This window comes from Triturus cristatus, chromosome 5_2 (genome assembly GCF_964204655.1).
Source record: "Triturus cristatus chromosome 5_2, aTriCri1.1, whole genome shotgun sequence".
In the NCBI taxonomy this organism is placed as follows: Eukaryota; Metazoa; Chordata; class Amphibia; order Caudata; family Salamandridae; genus Triturus; species Triturus cristatus.
The window spans coordinates 802,178,916-802,206,071 of record NC_140588.1 but is presented as its reverse complement, the minus strand read 5'-3'; the positions used below and the strand labels follow the sequence as shown (position 1 = coordinate 802,206,071).

The 27,156-nt window shown below is 42.7% G+C and overlaps 1 protein-coding gene across 5 annotated transcripts in view; it reads right to left on the bottom strand.

Annotated features, from left to right (window-relative positions):
- Nucleotides 1-27,156, bottom strand: part of ATP11C (ATPase phospholipid transporting 11C (ATP11C blood group)) — an 804,025-nt gene that overhangs the window by 233,593 nt on the left and 543,276 nt on the right. For all 5 annotated transcript variants that reach the window (XM_085607959.1, XM_085607958.1, XM_085607957.1 and 2 more), the window contains exon 13: nucleotides 5,455-5,616. In XM_085607959.1, coding sequence (XP_085464085.1) covers nucleotides 5,455-5,616 — 162 coding nt within the window. The remainder of the gene's footprint in view (nucleotides 1-5,454; nucleotides 5,617-27,156) is intronic.

Genomic DNA, 27,156 nt, shown 5'->3' with positions numbered 1-27,156 from the left:
GGGTGGCGTCTAAGTAGCTGCCGCGACGTCATCTCGGCGACCACGACGGATGCAGCGCCGCACAACGCCACCTTCCGAAGCGCAGGGGTACTGCTGACAAAAACTTTCCGGATCCAGTCAGATGCCTGGGGATAATTCTAAGGTAAGGAATCTATCACTACGTGTTTCTTTCAGATATGGAAATCAATAGTAAAACCCGACTATCTGCCATAAAACTGGCCCAACAAACAGGTATAACTCCAGCATGCACACTGACCTGTCAGACCAGTCCTTCTAGTACTGCTAGATTGCCCTGCAGGCGTGTCCGACCCTGTCGGCTGCACCTGTACCTTTCCTCATCATGCTGATACAGAGGGCGCTTTCCCGCCGTGCCTTGGGTCACATGAGAGGGTCCTCTTCCTGCTGCAAACTGCAAAGCGGAAGAGCTATCGAACAACCGAGTGCGGTGGAAAATAGACTGCAGGGAAGTAGAGGTACACTTTTCATTAATTTAGGTCAGTTCTGCTGTTTACAAGTGCATTGGGGAGTGTCCAGTCCCCGGGTCCTGAAGTTATGCCTGTGCGGCGCGGCCTACTCCACAGCAGTAAAGTGCTCTAAGAATCTCAGCTCTGCACACATACTTACTGTGATACCTTTGGGACATCCGGAGAACTTTTGGTAAATAAAAAAAACACCATGTGCACCAGTTACTCTGATATGGGTTGTTTTCACCTGGTTCATGTTTGTACGATTATGGCTCGGAAATAATATTGTGTAGGCAAATAATTTTTTATCATATGTGATTGCTCGCTTTTACTGTGTTTACTCCCTTTGCTTAGCGTCTACAATGTAACAAAAATATGAATCTTTATCGCGCCAGCAAAGGAAGTCATATTTTAGTTTGTAATAATTTTATTAGTACGTGCTTCCTGTTCTACAGTTTGTTTTGGATCTGAATAAATTGTTCTATGCCAAAAACACTGTCTGCACAATGACTGTAGTGCAGGGGTGTCCACGTTAGGTCCATGACGATCGAATTCATGGCTGAATTTCATTGTATTTACTTTCATATAATTTCCATTTCAATTCACAGTATGGAATTTATTTTATGTGTATCCTGAAAATCTTGCATGGGTTCAGCCCTCCTGACTCTGCACTGGACACCCCTGTTGTGGCACTGGTAACCATCTTCCAGAAGATCGGGAGGGCGTCCACGCATTAGGAGATGTTTCCAGCTATGATGGGCTTTGTAACTAACTTGATTTTCTCTATACTTCTTTGGGTCCCTTGCTCACTTTGCCACTGGATTCAAGATAGCCTGGCTGATGAGGGTTATGAACCCGAAACCGGTCCCAGGATGCTTGTTTCCGGTCCAGGGAAGACATGGCTTGGCAGTTTGGGCTGGAATGTTCCCATGAGGCACTGGGGCAGACTGATTTGCATATGGCCATGTCTGAACTGGGGTGGTGGAGTGAGCTAAAGAATGATGACGGATTAAACCCAGATAAGTCGACTGGGGGTGAATGTTTGATTTGCTCAAACACTCCGTCCATAATCCCCTTTGGTATCGCTTTGTTCGCCGTAAATTGGCAGGGTATGCCCAGACGTGGGTCCCTTGCTCACTTTGCCACTGGATTCAAGATTGCCTGGCTGATGAGGGTTATGAACCCGAAACCGGTCCCAGGATCCTTGTTTCCGGTCCAGGGAAGAAATGGCTTGGCAGTCCGGGCTGGACTGTTCCCATGAGGCACAGGGTCAGACTGATGTGCATACGGACATGTCTGAACTGGGGTGGTGGAGTGAGCTAAAGAATGATGATGGATTAAACCCAGATCAGTTGACTGGGGGTGAGTGTTTGATTTGTTCAAACGCTCCTTCCATCATCCCCTTTGGTATCGCTAAGGCACAAATTGGGCATGAATAATATCGAAGCTATTGCTGTACTTAAAACCCATTTGTACTGGCACAGACTATGTCCCAAACCTTGCATCTTATCTCAAATCTGTCAGTGAAATCTGGCAAAACAGCATTTCAGAAAACATTCCATGGTTGAACCATATTACAAGGTCTTTAACTAGTATAAGATGTCAGATGTTTTGGACTAATCCAGTCACCATCATTCATTCGACACTGGCAGTAATTAAAGACAAGTATTGGCTATGAATGTTTAACTTACAGGAAGATAAGCTCTTTCTGTTGGTCCAGGAAATTGAAACTAGAGCTGAGCTTTGAGAAGTACCTGGATCAGCTTTTTCCTGGAATAAAGAGAGCTTTATTTATAAAGTTCACTTTAGTCCAACTCCCTGTAAAGACTTTCACGAGGAATTGGTTGAACAAAAATCAGCCTACTGTCTCCGCTTGCATTCAAGGCAGTGACAATGCAGTCCTGTATTTTATGCTATTATGCTCTTATTCCTTGCCAGCCAGAAGGCTACATCTATGCCCACTTTTTAAGAAACACAATATAAGACACTTTAAAGATGCTATGATTTATGTCTACGAACGGACTGTGAATCCATTTTTAATCCAGTGTCCTTTTATAATTGTAAAGCATGGAAACTTACACACAAGCAAGCGTATGCCTAAACTAAACATCTTATCACACTGCTTGCAGTATGAACTGTAAAAACGAGTTTAGTTATTCAGGTCCGAACTGTCTGAGATCACAATATACACTTGGTAGCCATTAGGTTATCCCCGGTGATTTTCGCATTACTGTGAAAATGTCCAGAGTCACATGGTATTGCTAGCAGGGCGAGGCGTGAGGCATTTATTCTATGCTCAAGAAACAAACCAGTGGTACTCATTATAAGATCTTAAATTGTTCTGAAGTTTAATGAGCTAATTGGAAAATTTGAAATCTCTTCAGTGCAAGGGATAGCCTAGGAGTACAACGTGTTTTTAATAGATTTCTGGTTAATCACACCTTCACTTTAGAAGAAAGCAATGTAAGTTTGTTCGCTCAGTTGGCATGTTTAATTTATGAACTCATGGGCGAACTGTAGAATTAGGTTTATATTTTAAAGTCCATCTAAGTATACTTGCATTGGAGGGTTATTGCGTCTTGGAGTCAGGTGGCTCTAGGATATAGTATAGGTTATTTGGGGTGCTATGAATTGCTATGCCAACATTTAATAGCACAACTGCAGCGTACATAGTGCATTGAGATGGCGTGAGTGATGGACTTATTTATTTAGTTTTACATAGACATTCATTGTTTTTATCTACATAAATATATTTAGAAGTTAGAATATTTTATAGTGTAGTTTTATTTTTTCTTGTATCATGTATTTTTATATTGTATGGCCAACAATTGTAAACCAAAGCAATACATTTGAGACTTTTCTTGACATAGGTGGAGTAGGTAAGCATTCTTTAAATTTTAAACCCTAAATATAAAAGAGTAACAACTTTAAGAAGATCACTAAATTACTACCCTAATCATTATTGTGGCAAATAAATAATCAGCTTCAAAAATAGCCATTAACCATAACAAATAAATAGCCTTCATCATTTACTACACTTACAATACTATGTTCAGTTCTGGACTCCTATGATCTCGTATATTCTGTGACGATTTGGCCCGATTACTGTCCGCCGGCCTTTTTGGGACCCACTGCATCTTGGTTAGCACTCGATCTCGATTTTTGTTCCTTTAATTCTTCCTTCCTGATATTTTGTAAAGCGCTCCGATACCCTCTTGGGTCATGTTCGAGCTATTTAAAACTTCACAAATATATAAATTCTAAGACAACTGCTGCATGTCATATAAAAAAAAACAGCTGCATTCCACACTGCTCATGTGGCAGCTTACTCAAATATGTTTTTACTGTTATTTGGAATATGTTGCTCGATTCAAAAGGACTTCATGCTACTGTAGTTACAGGGTACCTAAAGACATCTAAGCATCAACTAACTAGCTGTAGGGTAAGTCACTCCTTTTGAATGCTTTTGTTTTTTCATCCATGGTGTGTATGCTCGCATATTCAAAGTATAGTGGAAGACAGGGGCGGCTGGTGGCATGCATAAGTTGTGGGGCACACATATAAATCATTTTGACCCACTGACAGGCACTGTGAGCCATTGAGAGTGCCTTTAAGGTTAACCCCAGAGCTCTCCATCATGGCTTGTTATAAACAGTGTTTATAACAGACAATGACTGAAAGCCCTGGAGTTGAGGCACAAGGCAGTGTGAGTTTCTCACTGTGCCTGTCAGCGGCTCAGAACATTAAAAATGCTAAATGTACTTCCCCACTGACTCGTCTCCTCTGGTCCTCCTTGATGTTCTGTAGTCGTCGTAGAGCAGGTGGCTTGAGAGCCAACACCCTTAATCACTCCCGACACTGCTTCCAGGCCGCTGGTAATGTTAAGCAGCATGAAAGAAGTGCCATTGATTAGTTGGAGCGGGTTGGCTCGATGCTCCATCAGGCACTGGGGGCAGATGAGGCTGGAGAGCCAAAGTATGATGTGCACTTCAAACTGAAGTGCCCACCACTGCTTGCTGCTGCCAATTAGCAGCTATGGCCCTGCCCATCCCTGACACTCAGCTCATGAGTAGTGAAAAATAAAATGGTAATAAATTAATTTCATTACCATTTTATTTTTCAAGATTTCAGCATCTTAGCCAGTGGGACGACGCTCCTCTGCCCTAATGGAGGAGCCGCGGCTGGTGAAGGAGGCGCCAGAAGTACTTCACGTGCCACACTAATGTAACCTCAAGCTTTGATGTGAAGTCTATTGTTTCAACGTGGCGAGGGTCGGAGCTGCCTCCTGATGTGTACATTTTAGCCATCACTTCATGGGGTTACCTTGAGCGGTTTGCCATCACGGCAGGAAATGCAGTGCTGATGCTGGGAAGGCTACATTCACCATAGTAGCTCCAGTCTTAGAATAGTTTGGGCAAAATTTAACATTTCCAAAATAATATAAAGGAGCAAGTACATTTAGTAAATCTGTATCACAACACTATCCAGGCTACTACTGAGGGTGGGCACACCTGAAGGTGAAAACAAAATAGGAATGCCCTGCTTTGGTTCCTCAATCTGGGTTGGCAGAGGATTCCTGCTGTACCTTCCCTCATCTGTGGCTTGGTCTAGTGCTTCTCTCATACCTGATGGGTTTCTCCCTCTCAGATGATCTACGTCTTATCTGTCTTTACCCTGCCCATCCTCCGCACAAGACCTGTTCATCAAACGGGATGGATGTGTATCTGCGGAGGCATACCTTTCAGGTACACTGTGCCATCTTAGGTGTTCCATTTAACTGCAGACATGTAGATTGGGTGGAGCTGGTGTGTGGTTTCCTCCATATGATTTTAATAATGTTAGCTGCATTTAGTTTAGACATTTGACACAAACACTTGTTTCAGTTTGTGCCGTAATTGAGTTCACCTCATTGAGTCAAAGGTGCACTTGTGGAGATGTCTATTTCACGTGCCTACAAATTCTAACAAAAACTCACTGCACACACATTTACCTTCTGATCTTTCCTGTAAACTCCAAGTTGTCCATCAGTTTCTGAAAATCCGTCAAATTCCGAAACCTGCTGGTTATATTTGAGTCCATCAATGCAACACTCAATAAACTCCATGCTGTTCTCTGTAAGGGTTCCAGTTTTATCTGTAAATACATACTCCACCTTGGGGAAAAAGGAAAATTAAACAATATTAACGTAAGCAAATATGATTTAAGACGTCTATTTGTGAACTGCATTTTGTGCCAAAAAGTTGTCTAAATATTTGCATGTTCAACAAGCAGAAGTGTGTAGCAGACAGTAAAATATTTTTGAAGGGTGCACTATGTCTCCCTCAGATTCCTCATCTGATACATACCACGAAATGTCAAGCAATCAGAAATGTTAATACTCAAGCTACGTTGCCAGGTAGAGCCTGCGATGCTTAGAGATAAACCCTCGTCTGATCATCATGTCATGAGAGGTGATCGCAAAGTAGGAAGACTGAGCCGTGCACACTGAAGGTAGATGTCTAGAAGCACTGAGTATTTCAAGTTGGGAGGACAGTGGATGAGAAAAAATAAGTATCCACCAGAAAAATACAACTACCTTTGAGTGTTTATATACTAAGGTGTGGTGGCTATCTAAAAAGTTCAGCGTTTGTAGATTTATTTTCTAATCAGTTCACTGCGAAAGCCTTTGTAGTTCATCCGTAAACCAAAACATCCATCTATCTCTCTCTCTCTCTCTCTCTCTCTCTCTCTCTCTGTATATAACTTTCTTTTTATTGCAACTTTCAGCAAGCCCTTTTCATCCATTGGCCTGCTGTTGAGTTATTCACATTACTACCTACCCACTACAGCATACAGAATGGAGTTATGCGTCAGCCCTATACAGCCATTGGCTAATTTCATTGTGAGTGGCAGCATTCTTAGCACATCCTAAGACAAACCAGGTACATTCAGTACCAGGGACTACTATGGAAGTTTTGTTTTCTGGAGCAAAAAATATTCTGTTTTTTAGACAATGTTTTCTTTTTTTGTTCTGGTGATGGCATCACAGCTCCCCCAACAATAAACAAACAAAGCAAGTAATGCCAAAGCCAAACGGCGTGCAGCCAAAGTCACACCTACTGAATTTGCCAATGATTGTTTTCAAATGAACCCATGCCAGTTATCCTTCAGTGTAAATATTCTTTGTGAAAAATGAAGGAAGGTTGTCAGGATATGTCTGCCTTCCACCACAACAACAACCTTAACGCCTACTTTACTCCCTTCTAAAAATCTATTACACCGGTCTGTGGAAAACATAGGAAGGCTATCAGAACATACCTGCATGAATAAGTACACTTTCCTGAGGAAGAGAATGGAAGCTTGTCAGGAACTGCTTACTTCCCTCAATGACCAACAAAGGGATGATCGGGAAGCTCTCTTTTAAATCCAATTCTCCTTCAAGATTCCTCCTTCATTGGGAAGCAGATTTTCTTTGCACTTTGTATGCACCTGGCTGTCTCAGGTTGTATGGCCATTTTATTTTTACATTTTCAGCATAGCGCTATACCAGCTTAAGCCATTTGCAGGTCAGGCCAGAGTATTTAAATCAACCACCTGCGTGACCATGCAGCGGGTGAGCCATTGGCACATCAAGAGCCAAAGGTAAGCCCTGGCCGGAATCATTGCTTGTTTGTTATCCAGTAGTTGCATGTTCTTTACTGAGGAGTTACTCCATCTAGCTCCTGCAGACATTGTGGTTATGGCTAAGAGATTTTACCTTGCTGACTATTCTGTAAGGGTAACTCACCTCTGATCTCTACTAAATATTTAATAGCTGGAGCAACATTCCACTCCATCCGCACGCACAGCTTATATTCCATAGTATCTTCACTCAAGTACTCCACAAAATTATCCATGTTTATGTGTTTTTATTCAGTGAATTCCAATAGTTCACTTTTTTTTATCTCCACAGTTATTTCTGTCACATGCGGGGCAGTATATGTATAAAAGCGTTTGATGCCACAGATATGCCTCTCCAGGCCTTTTTTTGGGACATGACGTTATACATCAAACATTCTTAAAAGTGGATCGCATAAACCCCAATGCATTTCGAGCTTTTAATTGCTCTTCCTCAGGGGTTCACTGTAAACATTAAAACATTGAAACAATAACATTAGTTCGTTGTTTTCAGACCACTTAAAAACAGCAGGCTTTAGAACGAATACCCATTAGCATATTTAACTAAATATCTAACGTTATCCCTCGAAACACAAAATTGTATACTCAACACGTTGTGCCCAGGGAAGCCATCTTAGCCATTATATGTTTAACCTTTACTCCGTGTCCCCAATTATCAGTATTTCAAAATGACTTATCCCCGTGGTTCACCCAGTACACCTGAATAGATCATACCTTCGTGCAACATTGTCATGTTCTCTTTCAAAGGCGTGTCAGCTTTCTAACGCCCACCGGTATTAAATACCCTCAAGCTGTTGCGTCTATTTAAAAAAGCGTGCACTTGACTCCACCCCTCCCTTTCAACCAATCCCGTCATGCAGACTACCTACATGACTACAATTCCCAACAGCCACTATTGAAAACATCTGATATCTCGCTTACTTCTGGACCTCTCCACAAAACAATCTTGTGTGCCCCGCCCACCTTTGTTTGTCAATTACACGTCAGTAACATATTTAATCTATACATGCAACATTCGCATTTTCAAAACGTGACTTAAAGCTAATGTGATAACGTGCTGTTTTTGTTGTTGTAAAGCGCTATTATTAAGTCCGAAAAATAAAACTGTTCTGTTTGTGCTTCTCCATTTTTGTTGATAATTTAAATGTTGCTGCCTTTATGCATGTGACTTGCGCGCTATTTATGCAAAGTTCTCCTTTAGGGTGCAATCTGGCTGAAGGGCAGTAATTCAATACAAAATTCACAGGGGGTTGCCACGTACACACCATTTTTCTTCATTTGATTCTTATTTCATCATGCTTGGTTAATCATGTTTAATCTTTGCAGCGTGCAGCCTCGGTAACGTGGCCTGCCCAAATGCCTCGTATAGGAATAAATATCGAAAAGCTGGAGCAACATTCCACTCCATCCGCACGCACAGCTTATATTCCATAGTATCTTCACTCAAGTACTCCACAAAATTATCCATGTTTACGTGTTTTTATTCAGTAAATTCCAATAATTCACTTTTTTTTATCTCCACAGTTATTTCTGTCACATGTGGGGCAGTATATGTATAAAAGCATTTCTGATGCCACAGATATGCCTATCCAGGCCTTTTTCTGGAACATGACGTTATACATCAAACATTCTTAAAAGCGGATCGCATAAACCCCAATGCATTTCGAGCTTTTAATTGCTCTTCCTCAGGGGTTCACTGTAAACATTAAAACATTGAAACAATAACATTAGTTTGTTGTTTTCAGACCACTTAAAAACAGCATACTAAATATTACCACAAGGTAGATCCTTTTGACAGGTCATGATGGATAATCCCTCCCCTATCAGATGACCTCCATTTGAGGATTCTCGACAGAATTCCTATCAGAAGGTCAATAAGGTGTCACGAAATATAAGACCACACTTAAAGCTTAAGGGTCAGCTGCACAAGCCCTGCTAAATATCCATTCTTTGATAAATCAATTGTACCTCATCTTTAATTTTATTCAGAATCACCATCTTGATATATTTTTGATTATTACGGCAATGTGTCGCAAGGACACTTGTGGCCCAGATATATTCCTAACAGAGCCACATGGTAATAAAATACTCAAGTTGGAAGGTATGAGCAAACCTGGAGTTAGTATTGCAGGTATTTACAGAGAACAGATAAAAGTAACAGTCTTAGAAATTGAGGTATTTCCCTATCCAGAAATATTATCCTTTTCCATCACTGCTTCGGTAACTTTGTTTGGTACTCCGCTTTACCTTCCCCCTAGAAGTCGACTTTTGTCAGACTTTTGGTAAATATATTGCCTAGACTCATCCAAATTTGTTTAGTGAAGGGAGTTCAATAACTGAGTTGATCCCTCTTCTTCATCTGCTTGTTTGAACTTTCTTTCCTCATACATATATTTAGGACTAACTTAACTAGTGTCTATACCACCCACTCATACTGCGGTAGGTATCACTAAACAGTATTTGTGTCCGGTAAATTCATTCTAGATACAAAAGATCTGTTTGTTGTTTGGTCAGAATATGTGGCACTCACGTTTAAGTTTCAATGTGATGCTCCGGACATAAAGCCCAATGCTACATCTTTATCATCTATTGCTAAGTGTGCACTTAGTAACAATTCCTCTGTCAAAATTGGTTCTTCACTAAAGAAGAGATCTTGTAACTTAGATAATAACAACCAGGGAAAGAACAACAATTTTACTGCTTAGATTGTATCTCCATTAGATGCAGTAGCTCAGATAGTCATTACTGTCTCCCATCATAGGTCCCCATCGGCCCCATGGTTTTCTAGTCAGTTAGCTAAAGCCAAACGTGCCTGTAAAGTCTTGTAAAGAAGGTGGCACAAAAAAAATATTCTATGGAAGATAAAATTAAATATAAAGTTTAAAGGGCACAGCTGAACCAAGCTAGTAATGCTTCTTTGGAATTTTTTTTATTGTTAAAGGATTTTCTACTGCTAACAGTATTAGTCCCCGTTCTGTTGTACTGACTTTCGAAGATCTATTAGTGATTTGTTTTTCACCTTCTTCGCTTAAAAGATTACCGCTGATGGTCTGGCCTCAATGTCAACTTAAGTTCTTTCTAATTCAAATCCGGGTCTATCGGAATTTAGCACCATTACTATGGACGAGCCACTGCAAGTTTTAATTGGTCATGATTTTTTGTTAAAGAGGCTGGGTGAAATTGGAGTAAGAGGGCTTACTTTAGATTGGTTACGTGTATTTCTTAATGGAAGGAGCCAAGCAGTGTTCACATCACTATTCAGATCTCTATCCAAATCTTTCAAGTGTGGTATCCAAAAGGGTTCATCTCTTAGTTCAACCCCATTTGTTCTGTTGGCCTGCTAACTAAACTCTTTAAGGACCTTTATGTTTACTGCATGTGCTACGCAGATGACTAGATGTGACTTGTGAAAATGCATAAAGCAGCGTTGTAATTGGATGAAAGGCAGTGGTGGATTGGATGTCTAATAATTGCCTGAAATAAAATTCGAACAAAATAGAGAAACTGACTGTAGGTAGATAGGTTGAACAGCCAAATGGAGCCCTACAGAGCTGGGGCACAGTACTGCCCCATTGATTTTATTAGCAATTTAGAGAATGCTACATCCTAGAGCTACTGATATTTAAAGAGCTTAAAGAATGCATAGTGGAAAGTGTATCTCTTAGAGCTCATCTCTCTTTTGGTTGGTTTGAACTATGCCAACACCCTTCAGTTGGGGCTACCAGCATAACAACTTCAGCATCTTCAGTTTAAGCAGAATCCTGAAATATGTTTCCTCACTAATTTACCATGCCACATTATCATCTCCTCTTTTCACACTTCCGTGGCTTTCTATTGAGTTCTCATGTTATGGTCCAGCAAAGTCTCTTTGCTCTGCTTGATTTCTTCAGGTCCACAAGATGAAAAACGCACCTCAAGGGGGGTAGATCATTTGCTTATCTGGTTAGCACAATGTAACTTGCTTCTGTACAATCTTAGTTAATTTAATCTTTTTAAATGTAGGAAACAGTGCAAAATCTGTTTGTTTCATAATAGTCCATTCTGCAGTTGTCGTTGGTTGTTGATATACTTTCTTGCACTACAATATCTATGGATAATTGTGTGTTTTGTAAATATCTTAAATAAATAAATAACCTCCTCTTCTGATATTCCTTTATTCTAGATAGAGTAGGAAACTTGTTTAAAATTCCTGGGATCAATATTCAATGAAGAATCTGGGATGGGTAGGTCAGGGTCCTATTGCTTACACAAAACTCGGTCAGTGAATCTCGTCCCTTTCCCCTTGGTCAGAGTTTATTTAAACACAGCCCTTAAGTTCCTCACCTGATACTTTGCCCACAAGTAAGCACAATTGGATCAAAATAAAGTTAGGGTTGGCCGTGTGCTAATGTTAAGGATAGGGTAACCATAGGGCCCATCAAGAATCTGCAGAGTGAAAATGTTATCCTGTGCACATGGGATGTACACTGCATGATCCAGGGGGATATACATTTGTACACGACCAGCTCTACATGGGAGCAGTCCATCCCAATTTACCACACACTCTCCTGACAAAGCTCAAGTAGGCCAAAACTGGACTGAGGATGCTTGTGTTCCTGTTCAGGGGGACCTCACTTGGTAATTGAGGCTGGACTGTTCTCATTGGAGCATGAAAAAGGCTGATTTGCCTACAGCCTATCTGAGGTGATATGGCAGGGGTGGGTTGGGGGGGGGGGTAGGACAATAGAACAATAGACTGGGATGCAATCCAAGTGGCTGAGATTAATTCAATTATTTCACCAGTCACTTTTCTGTATTCCTCGGTGAGAAGGGACAAATATGCCCAGAAGTGGATTCCTTGTTCACCATGTCAGTTGAGCCAAGCTGCACTGACCAGGCCCAAGTACGGTTAAACCGATCAGGGGTTGCTGGTGTTCCGGTTCAGAGGGGACCTGGCTTGGAAGCTTGAGCTGAACTGCTCCTAATGTAACAGGACCAAGGCTGATTTACATTTCCCTGGTTTCTGTCTGAGGTGGCATGGTGCACAAAAAACACAATGGGCAGGGATATAGCCCTAGTAATTATCAGTGGCTGGGATTAATTCAAGCATTAAACACACCACGTGTTGTATTCTAGCATCCTACAGCCCACCAGCATCCTATCAATTAGGGTGCTATTATTTTAGCTTTTCTGTAAAAATTGTCTTAAAAAGAAAAACAGATAAAGCACAGATAAGGAGTCTTGAAAACGCAATGGCTTCTTACAGTTCCAGCTTGGCAAGAAAACACGTGCAAGGCAAAGTAGATATAGTCACTCTAAGGATTTTGCAAATCGGAGTTTCCAGGTAGTAATTGTCATTTGACAAATTGGCACATTGTGGAAAAAATAATCAACTTTGAGGCACCATATACCACACAGTAATCCTGAATTACTAAAGGAATTAATTGGGGTTCCCAAGAACAGTAGTAGCCATTTCATGTTTCATTAAAAAAGTGATCAATTCTTGAGGGACCATATAGCAAACAGGAATATAGAGAGCAATCAATGAAACATCAATCAAACACTGGCAACTTGTTAATAGCTTATTTCTTGCAAGGTCCAACAAACCAGGACACGCATAAGGGGCCAAAAACACATCAATGGTACCAAATCTAAACTGATATCACAAAATATCAAAGTATAAAGTTCTGGAAAAATATATTTATTAGTCCTGCAAAACTTGCTAAGCTATCATAAACTTACATATAAAGATGTTCAAGGGTGTCATATCAGAAATAAAATCCATGTTGAGAAAGACAAGTAAAAGGTTCAGAGGATCAGTCATTCTATCTGAATAATTTGATACACTTGTTCTTCTAACAGGTGTTCAGGCCCAGTTCCTCAGTAATCACATCACCTGTGTCAGCCTTTCTCATTCAAAATAAAATTCATAAAATTAGTTCGAGGAAGATTATGTAACCTTTCTGTCAACCAGATACCATTCTGCCAATATCTCTCTTTCTCGTCCACACAGCCTTACCAAATGTACCAAACCAAAGGCAGATAAGTTCAGGATTTACCTAGGAACACTGCAAGTAAATGCATGTGAGCACACTGCACACAAATAACATAAATTCTAATGGTCATTATCTCCATTTGCATGATTCCTAGGAGACCACCACCTAGGTGCACAGAGACTAAGACAACTTCTGTTTTGCCTCTTTATGACTTGATAATGCCTAGAATGTTCAAGAGCCAAAACCCATACTTCTTACATACTCCGACCTCCCAGCATGATCAACAATCACTCACCCATCTATTAAGAGCATTGCTTCGACATCACCAAGCATTATCCCTATCTCACAACTCTGCAAACACCACAAGCACACCTGCCACCTAAACAACTTCAACATCCCAATTACCGCAACACATAATCATGCTATGAACACACTGCATTTCATCCTGTTCAACACATGCTTTGCAGTCCTGTGTACAGCAGAAAAAGCAAACTTGGTCATCACACACAAACACACAACTTCAACTCCATCTTCATCATGAAGGCCTAGCTTTCCTACCTCCACACATGCCCTGTTGTCTTGATCTTGCCAGTCTACAACATCCAGCATAAACCAATGTTATAGAACTGGTGGAAGCATCCTTATCATCCATAAAAAAATACATGACTGATTATCAGCAATGAACCTCGGCAAGTCAAATGTGTCACCGAATTTCCACATCAAAATCACTGTTGACGCCACGACTCACACTACTAAATGACATAGAATGCCTAGTACTAATTCACCATGCTCCACACAATAAAGGCTTTTCTCCCTGAGTCCAGAACAATCATTGCAGCATTGCTTCTATCACACCTTATCAGAGGCAATGCCCTCCTTGTCAGTGTCACAGATTCACACTTTATCCAACAGAAGAGTCTCTTTCAGAACACAGGCCGGCTGACAAAATGACTCAGTAAGTGCGATAGTATCTCTCTATTTACCAACTCCCTTTTACAGCCTGTATTACCTTCTCAGTGTTCTACATCGCCTTAAAGTAATTCAATCACTGTACCCTATCTCCAAGCAAGATCAAGATGTCTGGTGGGTAATGCATCACTCACACAGCAGCAATACCATCAGACTTGAAACAAGAAAATGCAGCAAAGGAATTACAAAATATACAGGTATTCATCAGCAAGGCCCAAAGGGTGTGGAACTTCCTCCTGACCCAGATCTGGCATAAGCATCACTTCTTACTGAAGACACTCCTCTTCAAACATAACTTTGTTCATATGTGATTCCTCCAGATGATGGACCCAGCCCCCACCTCATTCGGTAATGCCCCCACATCTTCTCTCACTTCCCTACTTCGGCCTGCAGTTCTCAAGCCCCCTACAATGATACAATTCTCTACCTATTCATTGATAGGATGCACTACATAAATTCCCGTACATTTCACTTCACAATAAAGTCATTTGATTGTTCCTACTCAAGACACAAAAATGCATTTGTAAATGGTTTACCTAGGATGTCAATTTAAAGCTCTTCATAGTCCGATCTAGGAGCAACAGCAGCTGTCAATTCTGAGAGTCCACTACAAAAAACTGATGATCATCTTTGCCTGGAAGAGTCTTACCCAGGAGATGACCACCCAGATGAAGGGTACTAGCGAAGTAATGTTACAGCTCGCAATTAGAGCATCACAACATAGCTGTTTTCATTGGACCAGAACAGCAATAACTTCCCCTTTGCCTGTAAAAACAAAACTACATGGCAAACTCTTGTTGATTAAAAATCCAGTGAGCCACATCCTCCTAAATTGCTCCAGGGCAGAGCCTGAATGGGAAAGAGGACCTTCCCTACAACCTGGGAGTGTATTACCACAGAGACCAACTGCCAGTAAAAATTAGCTCTGCCTTAAAAGTGAGCATGCAATGTGGTAGGTTTCCCTGCCCCTCCTCATCTGTGCGCAGGTCTCCCTTTAAGGACCATGGTGCCCAAGTGCACATGCTAACATAGAGCCCCACCACACTGACAATATCTGTACTTGGGCACCCTACCTTCCCTTTGGGATCGACTTGTGGTCCCACTAATTGGGATTTACTCAGAGACTGCATGCCACTCATGTTAGGTCCTCAAGAAGCTACGAGGGGTGCTTCATGCCCCCAAAGAAGGACTGGGAGGTAAAGAGTGCGGTTGCTAAATGTATGGTACCCACTGATTGGCAGGCATTCAGTGTGATTCTCTAGAGCTTTTTGCTCATCTGCATGTTTCAGAGGAATGGTGTAATCACAGTGGCAAAGGGGACTCCTTATTTGCATTTTGCCATACAATTCAAAAGAGAAAATGGCTTCTCTCGAATGTGTGCCCTCTGCAAGAGGAAGTTTAAATTCAGTATACAAAAGAAGCTCTGCAGTCAGTTCTGTAACCTCTTTCTGGGTTTTCTGTAGTGCAAAAACCCCACAGAGGTCCCGCTACAGTAATTTGCCCCTTTCAATTAAAAGATTAACCTATATTGATAATCACTGTCTAATTAGAAGCAACACATTCCTTCTCTTGTTCATGTATTTCACTGTTCCTAAGAGATCTTTTGGGATCAGTGAATTAGAATTCTCTATCACAGAGATGAATGAGCTAGAAGCCACATAGATAGCCCCAAGCTTTTCAAAGAAGCCTTTATTCTTGATTCTGGTGTGTTCTGAAAATCTGTGGTACCCGCAGGATGCTCTTTAAGACTCACTAAGGACATCAGGGTTAATCTAGGATGAAGGATGGTTCTGAATAATGCAAATGCAAGATGCCACAAGTCTAAGAAAAAATTAGAGGATGCCTCTCCAAAGAGGGCTTCAGCCTAACAAACGGGATATCTGTTGGTTCTGACTGACACCTTTTTAAAAAAAAAAAAAGAAAAACAGTGCTTTAGAGTTTTATTAAGAATTTAATTTGTGAATTTGAGGCAGAGAGCGTAGAAGGGAATATGCAAAGAAAAACCTCTCTACTGCCTTCATTGAACAATGTATGCGCCTGAAACATTTTAATTCCTTGGCAATGCATCTGAAATGAGTAATACAGCTGCCTTGTACAGACAGCCCACACTCTTGGGTACAAACAGCCTGACATTATCTAAAACTGTGCAGTAGGTAATTTAGAGGTGTTTTATCAAGATGAATTTTGAATCCAATGAGAAGGATATAATAATTGGAGGAATTTAAACTGACACTATGCCAGTACAGACAGGATGTTATGCTATTTGTATAGCACACAAAATATATGAAGTTGATGGATTGACTTGCTGTAATTTAAAAAAAAAAAAAAGAGTAGAAGCAAGCTATTAGCCAGATTGAACATGTCAATACCATTTTCACAGAACATGATAAACCAAAGTAGCCAAAAGGCTTGCAAATGAAGAACGGGATTTCAAGACTTGAGCAGAATGACCTGGGCAGACATTGCTGCTTTGGGGTCAGTGGCATGATATACGATATACAAACAAGATGTGCTTGCTGCCTGTTAGCTTCAGTGCACGAAGAAAGCAGGCGCTGCTTTCCCCTGCAAGACATAATTGTGAAGTGGAATTAGCTTGGCAATAAAATGTAAGTTATCAAGCAAATCGGCCTTAACTGAAATTACAGTAATTAAATGGAACACAAGCCCTGTACCATAAACAAACAAATCTGCAGTTTCTAATTCAGGCTTAACTCGCTGCTGCAGCAGTGAGAATAAAAAAGGGAGAATTACCATCACAATGCTGACACTGTCATCCAAAAGGTAAACACCACAATAAATATGATTTCTAACAAAAACCTGATAACAAGCATTTGCAATGCAATAGGTCTCGCATTTGCGAGAGTTTAAGCTATTGGTATTGTAAATGACCATGCATTTTGTTTATGCATAGTTTTTTAAAACTACAAAGGCATTGTTATTTACAATGGCAATAGCTTAAACTCTCGCAAATGTGAGACCTGTTGCATTGTAAATGCTTGTTTTGGCTGTTTGTGGGCCTGTTTTATGATCTTCTAGGCCGGTTTTTACTGTTAATTTCCCGGATATTAAAACAAACACTGCCTGTAAATCCACGCAGTCTTCCATACCTTGCGAAACAAATATACAGCGTCTCATTGCAAGTTCAGAATTGCCCCAAATTGCACCCATGACCCACTTTTTTAGCTTTTTACTACACTAATGGCGGCCACTTTTGTTTTGGTGCCGGGGCCTTTTCTGTCCCAATCCGACCCTGCTTGGAAACATAGGGTCTATAGTGGTGCAACGTGCAGTGGAGGGGGCAGACGTTGAGCCCAACAGACATTACTGCCCGTCAGTGTCTTTGGATAAACATTCACAAAGGACTACAGAAAGGTGAGGAAGATTCTCTGTGCCAAATGATTTGCTTATGGACTTTTGTTTGCACACAACCAGTGTTCGAATACCAGCTCGCACTTCGCTCAAGTCTACTTCCATGGAGAAGATGGGTTTGTATTTTTCCACTGAACGCTTGCTGTGTTCAACTGTCTCTATTTCTATTTAAGAAAAGTCACATTTCACACTTTCTCTTTGGACTGATTCAGAACAAGGCCCATCCCACTCCTTTATGGAAAACCACTCCAGAAAAGTGTGTAAGAAAAAATTAATAAGTGAGTTGGTGTGTGAAAGTGAGTGAGATGTTGGGTGAGGTGGTAGCTTGTGAATGAGTGGCTAGGTAAATGAGAGGAGGTGGGTCGATGGATCAGTGAGTGAATGTATCATTGAATGATTGGTCGGTGGGTGAGACAGATGTGTGAGTGAATAGTGGGTGGAGAAGCGAATAAGTGTTGGGTAAATGGGTTGGTTCTGAGTGAGTGACCAATTTGATGGTTCTGAGCGAGTTGACTTGTGTACCACACAGTGCCAACTGAATGGCCACTAGGTGCGTCTGTGAATCGGTGGTTTGTTTTTAGTGCTGGTGAAATGTGCTGGATTCAGTTTGAGACATTCATTTTAGGACCTGGAGTTGGACTGAATTCACAGATGACCTTGAGAGTTGCGGCCGCTATTCACTAAATGTAAAGGACGTTTATTTCTATATTTGTTTTACTTATAGCGCATTTAAGTTTCCACAGTTTTGGGTTTAAGTACGTTTTAGGTACGTACATGATGGTTGTCTGGAAAACCTACAACTGCTCCAGCCAGCCCTGTCCTTGTTTTTTTACGGGTTTGCCTGAGGAATGTAAACTTTTCAACATGGAGTCGACCATTAATAAGCTGGAGGCGATCGTGAGCTGTGCTGGAGTTTGGGGAGGCATGTGTATACTGTGTCAGTCTGTAGTCCCGGTGATTACGTTGGTAGTTTGAGGAGAAAGGAGAAGCATGCCAGAAACCCGATTAATACTGACGAACAGCCCCTCGTAGTGTAAAGAGAGGGACTGATCAGACATGTCGCGCCCTCGACGATTAGTTTGGGGGAGGGGCTGTGCTCCATTTAGTGTCACCCCTTGTTCTGGTGCTAACAATCTACGAACGTTTGGGAGCCGCGGGCACAAGAGTGAAAGATGTGCAGTCAGTGCACACTGGCAGCTGCAAAAATGGCGGGAGATGGCTGCAGGGGAACAGAAAGGGATGTCCGGCTATGTGTGCAGTTGGAAGAGTTGTCGAACAGGATTGGCCCTCGGTAACCACAACAGAAATCGTGGACCTTTCCTTTCAAGTGCTATGTTTACACCGGCTCCCCCATTTCGTTGTATTCAGTACTCTACATTACAGTATGGTGGTTAAGTATTTATTAGCTTTAACACCCTAGGTAGTCCACTTCCTAACCTAGGCATGCCCGTTTCCATTCAGTTTCATGCATTTGTTTCTTCGAGCAACTCTGTAAGTCTATCGCCTGCAAAGTGTTAAGGTTGACGTTTTTGTATAAAGCAGAATGTAGTTCCTCTTGTGAAAAGTGCCACGCTCTTAACAGTGATCCTTATAGTTTTTGTTTATTGTCATTTGTAGACCGCCAATTTGCATACAATTTGACATTAGTCTTGCAGTTTAGTAGTAACGTTAGCATACTATGCAGTGACCACGCTTCTGACTGGCAAACTATCGCCCAGCTGTGTTTTCTCAGAATTAACGTCTTCCCTTTAGCCGATCAATGATGGTCCTGGTCTGGAAGAAAGGTTGAATAGATTGCTTTGATTTGGTGTAGGTAAAACTAAACAAAAAACCTGCGAGGTGTCATGTTTACGTCTAGTGTATAGTTTTACAGAAACAAAAAAGATATGTAGAATGTCAATATCTTTATAATTCATGTGGCCTTAATTAGATTTTAAAATATATCTGTTTTTGTTTAGCTGTGCCGTTTAATGCTATAGCTTGTTCTTTTAGTTCATTTTTGTAATCTTATTTACAGATACAGGAAGTGTTACCTGCATTCTCAGGCTTGCTTGCATGTAAGGCTCCCTCCCACTGCCCGTGATAACTCTGACACATTGAGCCACTGCCCCCCTCGGCTCTCACTCTGGGGGGGTGGGGGGGCACGCGGAACGGTGGCGGCACAGCGCACTTCCTGCTGAGCGATGGGAAGCTACCGTGCTCGGACACTTCAAATGCGCCGCATCGGTACTACTCACAGAGGCGCTGGCACCGCAATGAAGGCTCCGCAGGACGCAGGCAGGCTGTCTCCGGGACCCCCGCTGCAGAGCTGAGAGGCCTGCCGCAGCCCGAGCCCACGGGACGGTGAACTCCGGGAGCCATCCCGGTATGCGAGGGAGACAGCAGGCGGCAGTGATGCACAGGAGCCCAGCTCTGTGCGGCCGCAGAGACCCCTTGGCTCCAGTCCCTACGGCCACATTCCTCAGCTGCGCGTCAGGCGCTCTGCCCGCCGGAATGTCAGCCCGGGGCTAAAGGAGTGGGTGGGACAGACTAGTTAGTCACTGTAGCTAGCTGTTAAACACAGCTGATGAACTCTCACTGTTTTGTTAGGACAACATTTATTAAACAGAATGTTCCCATAGCGTGATTGCTTGGAGTGCCTCATCTCCGCCTAGATGTTTCATGATGTTTCAGGCAAACAGCGTGCACGTAGAGAGGGAGCGAGCGGCTAGCCATAATAAATCAAGCGCGCGGTGGGAGACACAATTCGCGTTTACATCGCCTGTACGGGCGCGCACATGGTTTGTCTCCCTTCACGAACGAAAGCGACAACAATAGAGTCTCGCAAAGGCGAAGCAGCACATGCGCTGCGTTCGCTAGGCGAGACCTAAAAAAATGAGGGTGTTAGGAACACATGCTTAATCCGAGGACCAATGAAAGCAAACATTAACGAAGCTTGCCCAGTTGCTTCTTACTTGCTGTGATGCGTGACATTATAGATGGTTTGGGGCAGAGTTAATTCGGAGGGAGGCCCTCAGGATTCGTCTCTGTGAAGCCAACATGTTCGTAGAGCAAGTCAAGTACAAGTTGAGAGGTCTGACTTACAAACATTTCCCATCAGAGACTGTACAGCTAACATTAGTGGGACCGGCCACGGGGCTTACTGACGAAAGGAAAAAATGCTTTTTCATAGAAACCGAAACTTTGGGCTGGCTGGAAGTACTGCTGCACGACACGTTGCCGAAGATTCATAAAAACATGCATAACACACTGGGAAGGCCTATCGTATCAGGCTGTGGTTCTATGTTAGAGCCACTGTGTAGGCATATCGATTTTTTTCTTGAAGCCAATCGCAGAAACTACAGAGACATACTTGAGGGACACCCTCCAGACCATTAACCTCGTGGATCAACTTCCTTTTGACTCGGACAAACAACTTTTGGTGACGTGTGATATTGTATCACTTTTTACTAGCATCCCACATATGGCAGCCCTTTAAGGTATTAGGCACGTCCTTGACCTGCGACCAGCAATAATGGCTGTACCAAATGATTTCATAATTACCTTACTCTCCATCGCCATGATGAAAAATGTCTTCTTCTTTCAAGCGAGCTTCTACCTACAGACCAAGGGAGTGGCGATGGGGGCAGCATTCACACCTGACATGACCATCATTTTCATGGATGATTTTGAACGAGCATTTGTTCTCAATACGAATAATCCATATCGCCACCTGGTCACGATGTGGAGAAGATACATCGACGACGTGTTGATGCTGTGGACAGGTACCAGTGGGGCGCTGGGATCCTTCCATGATTGGCTCAACCAACGAAATTAAGATATTAAATTCACGATGCAGTCCGATTCGAACCAGATTGATTTCCTGGATATTACAATTTTCAATGAGGAAAACAGACTACATACAACCCTATACCGGAAACCAGCAGAGCAGAATTCACTCCTAAGATATAATAGCCACCACCCCGTGGCTTAAGAGACAACATACCTGTGGAACAATTCCTGCGTATCCGCAGGAATTGTTCCAGAAAAGAAGATTACATGATGAAGTCGATGACTTGAGTAAACGACTACTAGAGAGAGGCTACCACAAACGATTGATAAAGAAAGCACAAAAGAAGGCCTGGTATGGCCCTCGTGAAGTCCTAATCACTGTGAAGGACAAGAGTGACACTAGCCTACAAAGGATCATCTGTGTGACCACATATTGTACCCAGAGCAACGTTATCAAAAAGATAATAAATAGGCATTGGAGCCTTATATCGGATGACATCGAACAACCCACCCTACCTATGCACTCTTTCAGACGAGCGTGAGAGACCATGTGGTCCGCTCTTTCCTTGAGAGTCCAGAAACACCATCTTTGCAAACCCTCTGGAATCTACCAGTGACATTAGGACACTTTAAGTGTGGCCAGTGCAAAGCCTGTAAGATGACCATTCAAACAAAGAGGTTTGCATATAAAAAACACATCATTGATTTGAAGTTGTTTACCAACTGCAACACCAGTAATGTAATTTACGGTATTATATGTCCCTGTGGGCTCATTTATGTTGGTCAGACCCAGCAGGAAATCAAAGCACGGATACTGCAACACTGCAGCAGAATAAGGTGCGATGTGCAAGGGGCACCATTAGTGGAACACTTCAAAACTGCGACACATGCACCCGAAGAACTCCAGTGGGTAGTTCTTGAGAAAGCGACCCTTGGCCCAAGGGGAGGCAACATGGGATCGATCCTCAGCATAAGGGAATGTAAATGGATGACACGTCTGGACTCCATACATAATGGACTGAATGAACAAGATTCCAGCCATGCTCAGTTAGCGTGTCACACATCCGAATGAGGGTGGGTCTCTACTGAAGTCTTCAGACATAATGTATCTAGATTGGGCCTGCTGTCATGAATACAATGTGATATCTTTAGCCTGATATATTGCACTCTGTACCTGACCATGTCAGGCTGTATATTTATGTTGACCAGCCTAATCCAATTGTTCTACAATGGTCTGCTGTTTGTTAATGATAACTACCCTAACGTGAATAATTTTACTATGCCAGTGTTTTGGCTTAACATGTGACCTACCTGATATAACCATACTGTATATTCATGGCTTAATATGCAAACCTTTGTTTGTAATGTCACATGTATGATTGAATACATTGTTTCATTGCTGGATGGATAATCCCCGGTCATCGTACAAGCTACTAGCCGACATATCTGCAGGCTTTCAATACAAGCTGGAAGTGGGGCTTAACTGTTTATAAGACTATGGGTCATCTTACACTTATCGATGTTAACTTGACACATTTATTTATCGACAACACGGTTAGGATGTTCCCTTTTTTAATTGCATATGAGCCAGGATTAGGTTTTGAAACATTGTCGAGTCTATTGTCCCCGTCTATGCTAAGGACGGCATCGCTGTGATGCTGTTTGATCAGCATCCAGCGACTGCTACCGGGACGTGAGAATCGTGACGCTAGGGATGCATGCGTTTATTTAAGTGAAGCTGGGAGGCCGGCTCGTTTCCCTCCATCTTGATTCTGACAGCAGCCAGCGCTTAAGCGGTAAGCACCCATGAGCGATGCACTCCCCAATCCGTCTGACTTTGTCTGTGTGGCGTCTTTAATACGTCCTAATGCATGCCCCTTTGTGACCTCAGATTCCGCTTCGCGTGGCCCGACTTCTCCCTGATACAGTCCAGACCACCGAGGAGCAGTGAGTTTTTACAATTTAGACTGTTCTGGTTTACGTCTTTCGCAACGCGGTAGAGGGCTACAACTAATTTCCCTGTGCCCCTTCCTCTCTGTCCAGATTCAGTGCCCCCGTGGGATACAGTTTTGGGAGCAAGAGCAGGTAATTCTGATGCAGGATGTGGACGTGATGGGTGGTGGTCCATTTTATAATATAGTTTGAATTTTGCAAAGTCCTCTCCCGAATTTTTGGTTTTTATATGTAATTTTCCTTTACGCATCCTAGATTTGTATTCTGTGGCCCTAGCTGATGACTACGGCTGGCCTACTCCAAATAGTTTTGATGGGACATGTCAGAATATATCCGATGAGTGTAAGTGTTTAGCTTTCACTACTGCCGACACTACTTGGTCGCTCTTTGACCCTTGCCCCTATGTCATTATTTGAATGGGCAAATATGTGAAACTACACCTTACTCTTGCAGTTGCCCCGCTCCCAGTGCTTCGGAGCCCACGCACCCGATCTGTTCACGATTCAGCCCTCCGTGTAGGGCTGTATACGGTAAATTTGAGGACCAATGGCCTCTAGAGTGTGTTTTATTGTCTCCTTTGAGGCATTTATCTTTAATAATATTTCACTTGAACCCTAGGTGCCCACTCCCATATCATAGTCCTGAGGAAGACCCCTATGTAAGGTGGCTACTAACCTACAAGTCTTTGGGGTAGAAACGTCAACACTTCTCTACAAGCCAGCCTATAAACAACGAAGATTTTTCTACTGTGTTTTGCTATGTAGTTTGGCTATTACCAGTTATGCAAACCCGTGTGTAGTAGTGGCGAAATAACAAGCCCAATTGTGACGCCAAATGTGAATTAGTTATTTGCACCAATTTCCTTGCCTGTCCATGACACTTCATCCTCACATAAATCACCCACTTTTCCAGATACCCCCCTTCCTTTCTTCTGGGCAGAATGTGTATGTATTCTAAATTTGTTATTCATATATTTGTAAATACGACGGTGTGATTAAATAACACTGTTCAGTCATTGATTGTATGTATTGTTTTTTTACATATTGTGAGTACTTGTTCATTATATTCTCGTGCTAAAATACTGTTTACTGGGACCATCCCTTACTGTACTGCAAGTGTACCTACTGGCAAATTATTCATGAAGAAGATGGAGGGACTCAAGAACAAGTTACTTATCTTCGGTGATGCTCTTTTTGATGGATACTTTAACTGCAGATTTCTCACTGTTGGCATATCCTGGCACCTCAGTGGATCTAAAAAATTCTCCTGTGTGGCTAACCGGTAACCTTGTACCGTCCCAAAAGTGACAGAGCGGAGCCCCTGCAGGCTGATGTTAGTTCTTCATATTTTTTCTTCCATGCCCTCAGAAGCGATTACAAATTGTAGATGACAATGTGGTGAAATCTAGTGTGGGACATTTGTACAATGTGCAGATGTCCTTTCCACAGAACAGAGAGGTAGGAGAGCAGTGAGGAAACTGTGGTTAGATAGAGTGTCACCATAAAGAGTGTTACAGAAAGAAAGTAACTTGTTCTGCTAACCTCATATTTTTCACCTTTAGAATAGATACCAAAGAAGTACTTGCCGAAAGGTGGAGGGTATGTGGAGTGGACTCAAACCAAAACAAAAAGTCCTACAGGACCAAAAGGACAAAATGGAAAAATGGCCGCCTCTGCAGACCTCGCTGCCAGGACAGTAGTGCTTAGTGAACGTATGCACGGATGCTTACGTTGAAGTTTGGCAGATGTCTTGTGACAAGCACTTCACTTGCCAGTGCCATTCTTGCATGCTTGGGCCAGATGGAATAGGCCCACAAGTCTTAGGGGGCTATTTTCAGCCACTGTGCAACACATATTTATGCAGAGGACAATCTACAATGAAAGAGCCCTCTTCTGCACCGTTTTACCTTACATGGTTCCAGCGAAATGCACAGCAGTCCGATAGTATACATGGTGTTCTTGTAGTGAATAAAAAGTAGTCCAGTCCATGTAGGTTCTTCATGTAGATTTATTCAGGATAAGCTGTTAAGCAGAACCCCACCAGGAGCAGCCTTACTGCTGCTCAGCCCATCCACCAACTGACTCACACCCTCACCAACATTCTGTCACCACAGTCACACTGGCTGAGCAGCAGGTATAACATCTCCTTTCTTTATATTGATTACAAACGAACACAAATGGAATGACAATGAGATCTGATGCAAGCAAAAGATGACATAGAAACAATAGGAGGCAACAGAATGATAACAGAACCATTGTGTTGTGCAGAAGTAATCACAGTGAGGAAGCCTTTTTTGATTGTCAGGAACTGTAAGGAGCAACTATGCCTAAGTTTAAATGTGTTGCAGCAACAAATGATAGACATAAAGCTGAATGAATTAAACATTCACCCCAGTCAAGAGATCTAGGTTAAATCTATTGTTCTTTTGCTCACTATGCCACCCCAGTTTGGACCCTCAATATGCAAATCAGTCTTGACCCTTTTCCTCATGGGAACAATCCAGCCCGAACTGCCAAGCCGTGTCCTCCCTGGACCAGAAACAAGCATCCTGGGACAGGTTTCGGGGTAACACCCCTCATCAGTCAGGCTAGCTTGAATCCAGTGGCACAGAGAGCAAGGTACCAATGTCTGGTCATACCCATCCCACTTAGGGCGAAAAGTGCTTGCGCAAAAAATGCTTGTTTCTGCTGTTCTGTGCACTACCATTGGAAAAAAGCACTTTCTTCTATTGGTGAACCAGGTGGTGATTTCAGTTTGGTGTCTGGGGTGGTGTCTAGCCCACTGGCTTTCTACTGGTCTAGGTAAAGCCCTTCATCTGTGTAGTGAGGCGGAGTAGAGTAGCTTATTACCTCTGCATCATCGTCAGTGTTGTGGAGAAAATTATGCGGACTTTGGACCACGTCAGAATTGAAGTCAAATAGGACCCCCAACTTCTGATAATACTGACATCATGGAAGAGGCTGAGGATCTGGTTCAATGAATACTGCCTATACCTTTGTAATCTCTTAGCCTAATAAATATGAGATGAAGGCCGATGCCAGTTCAGGATAATCGAAGTGTCAGAATTAGATCCAGTATCAGCACTGGCAGAGTAGGTCCAGCCTGCAAAGGGTAGATGTAGACCTTGGAGTCACAGTAGAAGCCTGGACCAGAAATGGGTCCCAAGTGGATTGTTGGCATCAAGGGAGGGCTCCACTAGCAAAAGTCTGACTGGAGGACACTTTGGTTCCATAGGGCCCAAAGAAACTTCAGAGGGAGCTGGAAGCATCTGAAAGATCTATAGAATGGCTGTAAGGAAGTCCTTGGGGACCGGGAGTCGTTGAACAGTCAGGAAACTGACGTTTTGCTACTCTTTATGCAGGACGTGAGCGGCCCCTTTAATTCCTCATGGAAAGAGTGAGAGGTGGAGTTCGAGGGGATGATGTCAGCCCATGCCTTCCTATTAGGGACGGACGCCGACAAGAAGACGGATGGAGTCAGATGCAGAGGCGCGCATGCCGGGGAACCAGAGAGAGGAACCGTCCGACAGAGGAGGATGCCGAAGAGGAACGAGAGAGAATGCCGCACCGCCGAAGGTCCCGAAGCTCAACAGGGGGAGCCGGACAGCAGGAGTGAGCCAGGAGGCAAGCAACACGACACACCGCCTCTCTCCAGGAGGAGCGTGGCTGGAGCAGGTACATCACCGCATACGGGGGTTTTCTTTGTCACTGGGAGGGAACGGGTAGTATTTTGCGGGTGGACACCGTTTTGTTTCTTTTTTCTTCCACATGGTGGTAGCGCTCGGTGGTCCCTCACAGTCCCTTCCCTACAGTTTGAAGTCTGAAGGACTTCCCCACTGACCAGTGTTTTCTTCTTTTGTTACCTACACATCCCACGTCTTACGGGAGGATATGGAGCCCTGAATACCAGCCAGATTCTATGTAATAGTGGGAGAGACAAGACAAGAATCGCGTGATGGAATTTTACGTTCAGTTGCCTACAAATAAATAAAAAGCATA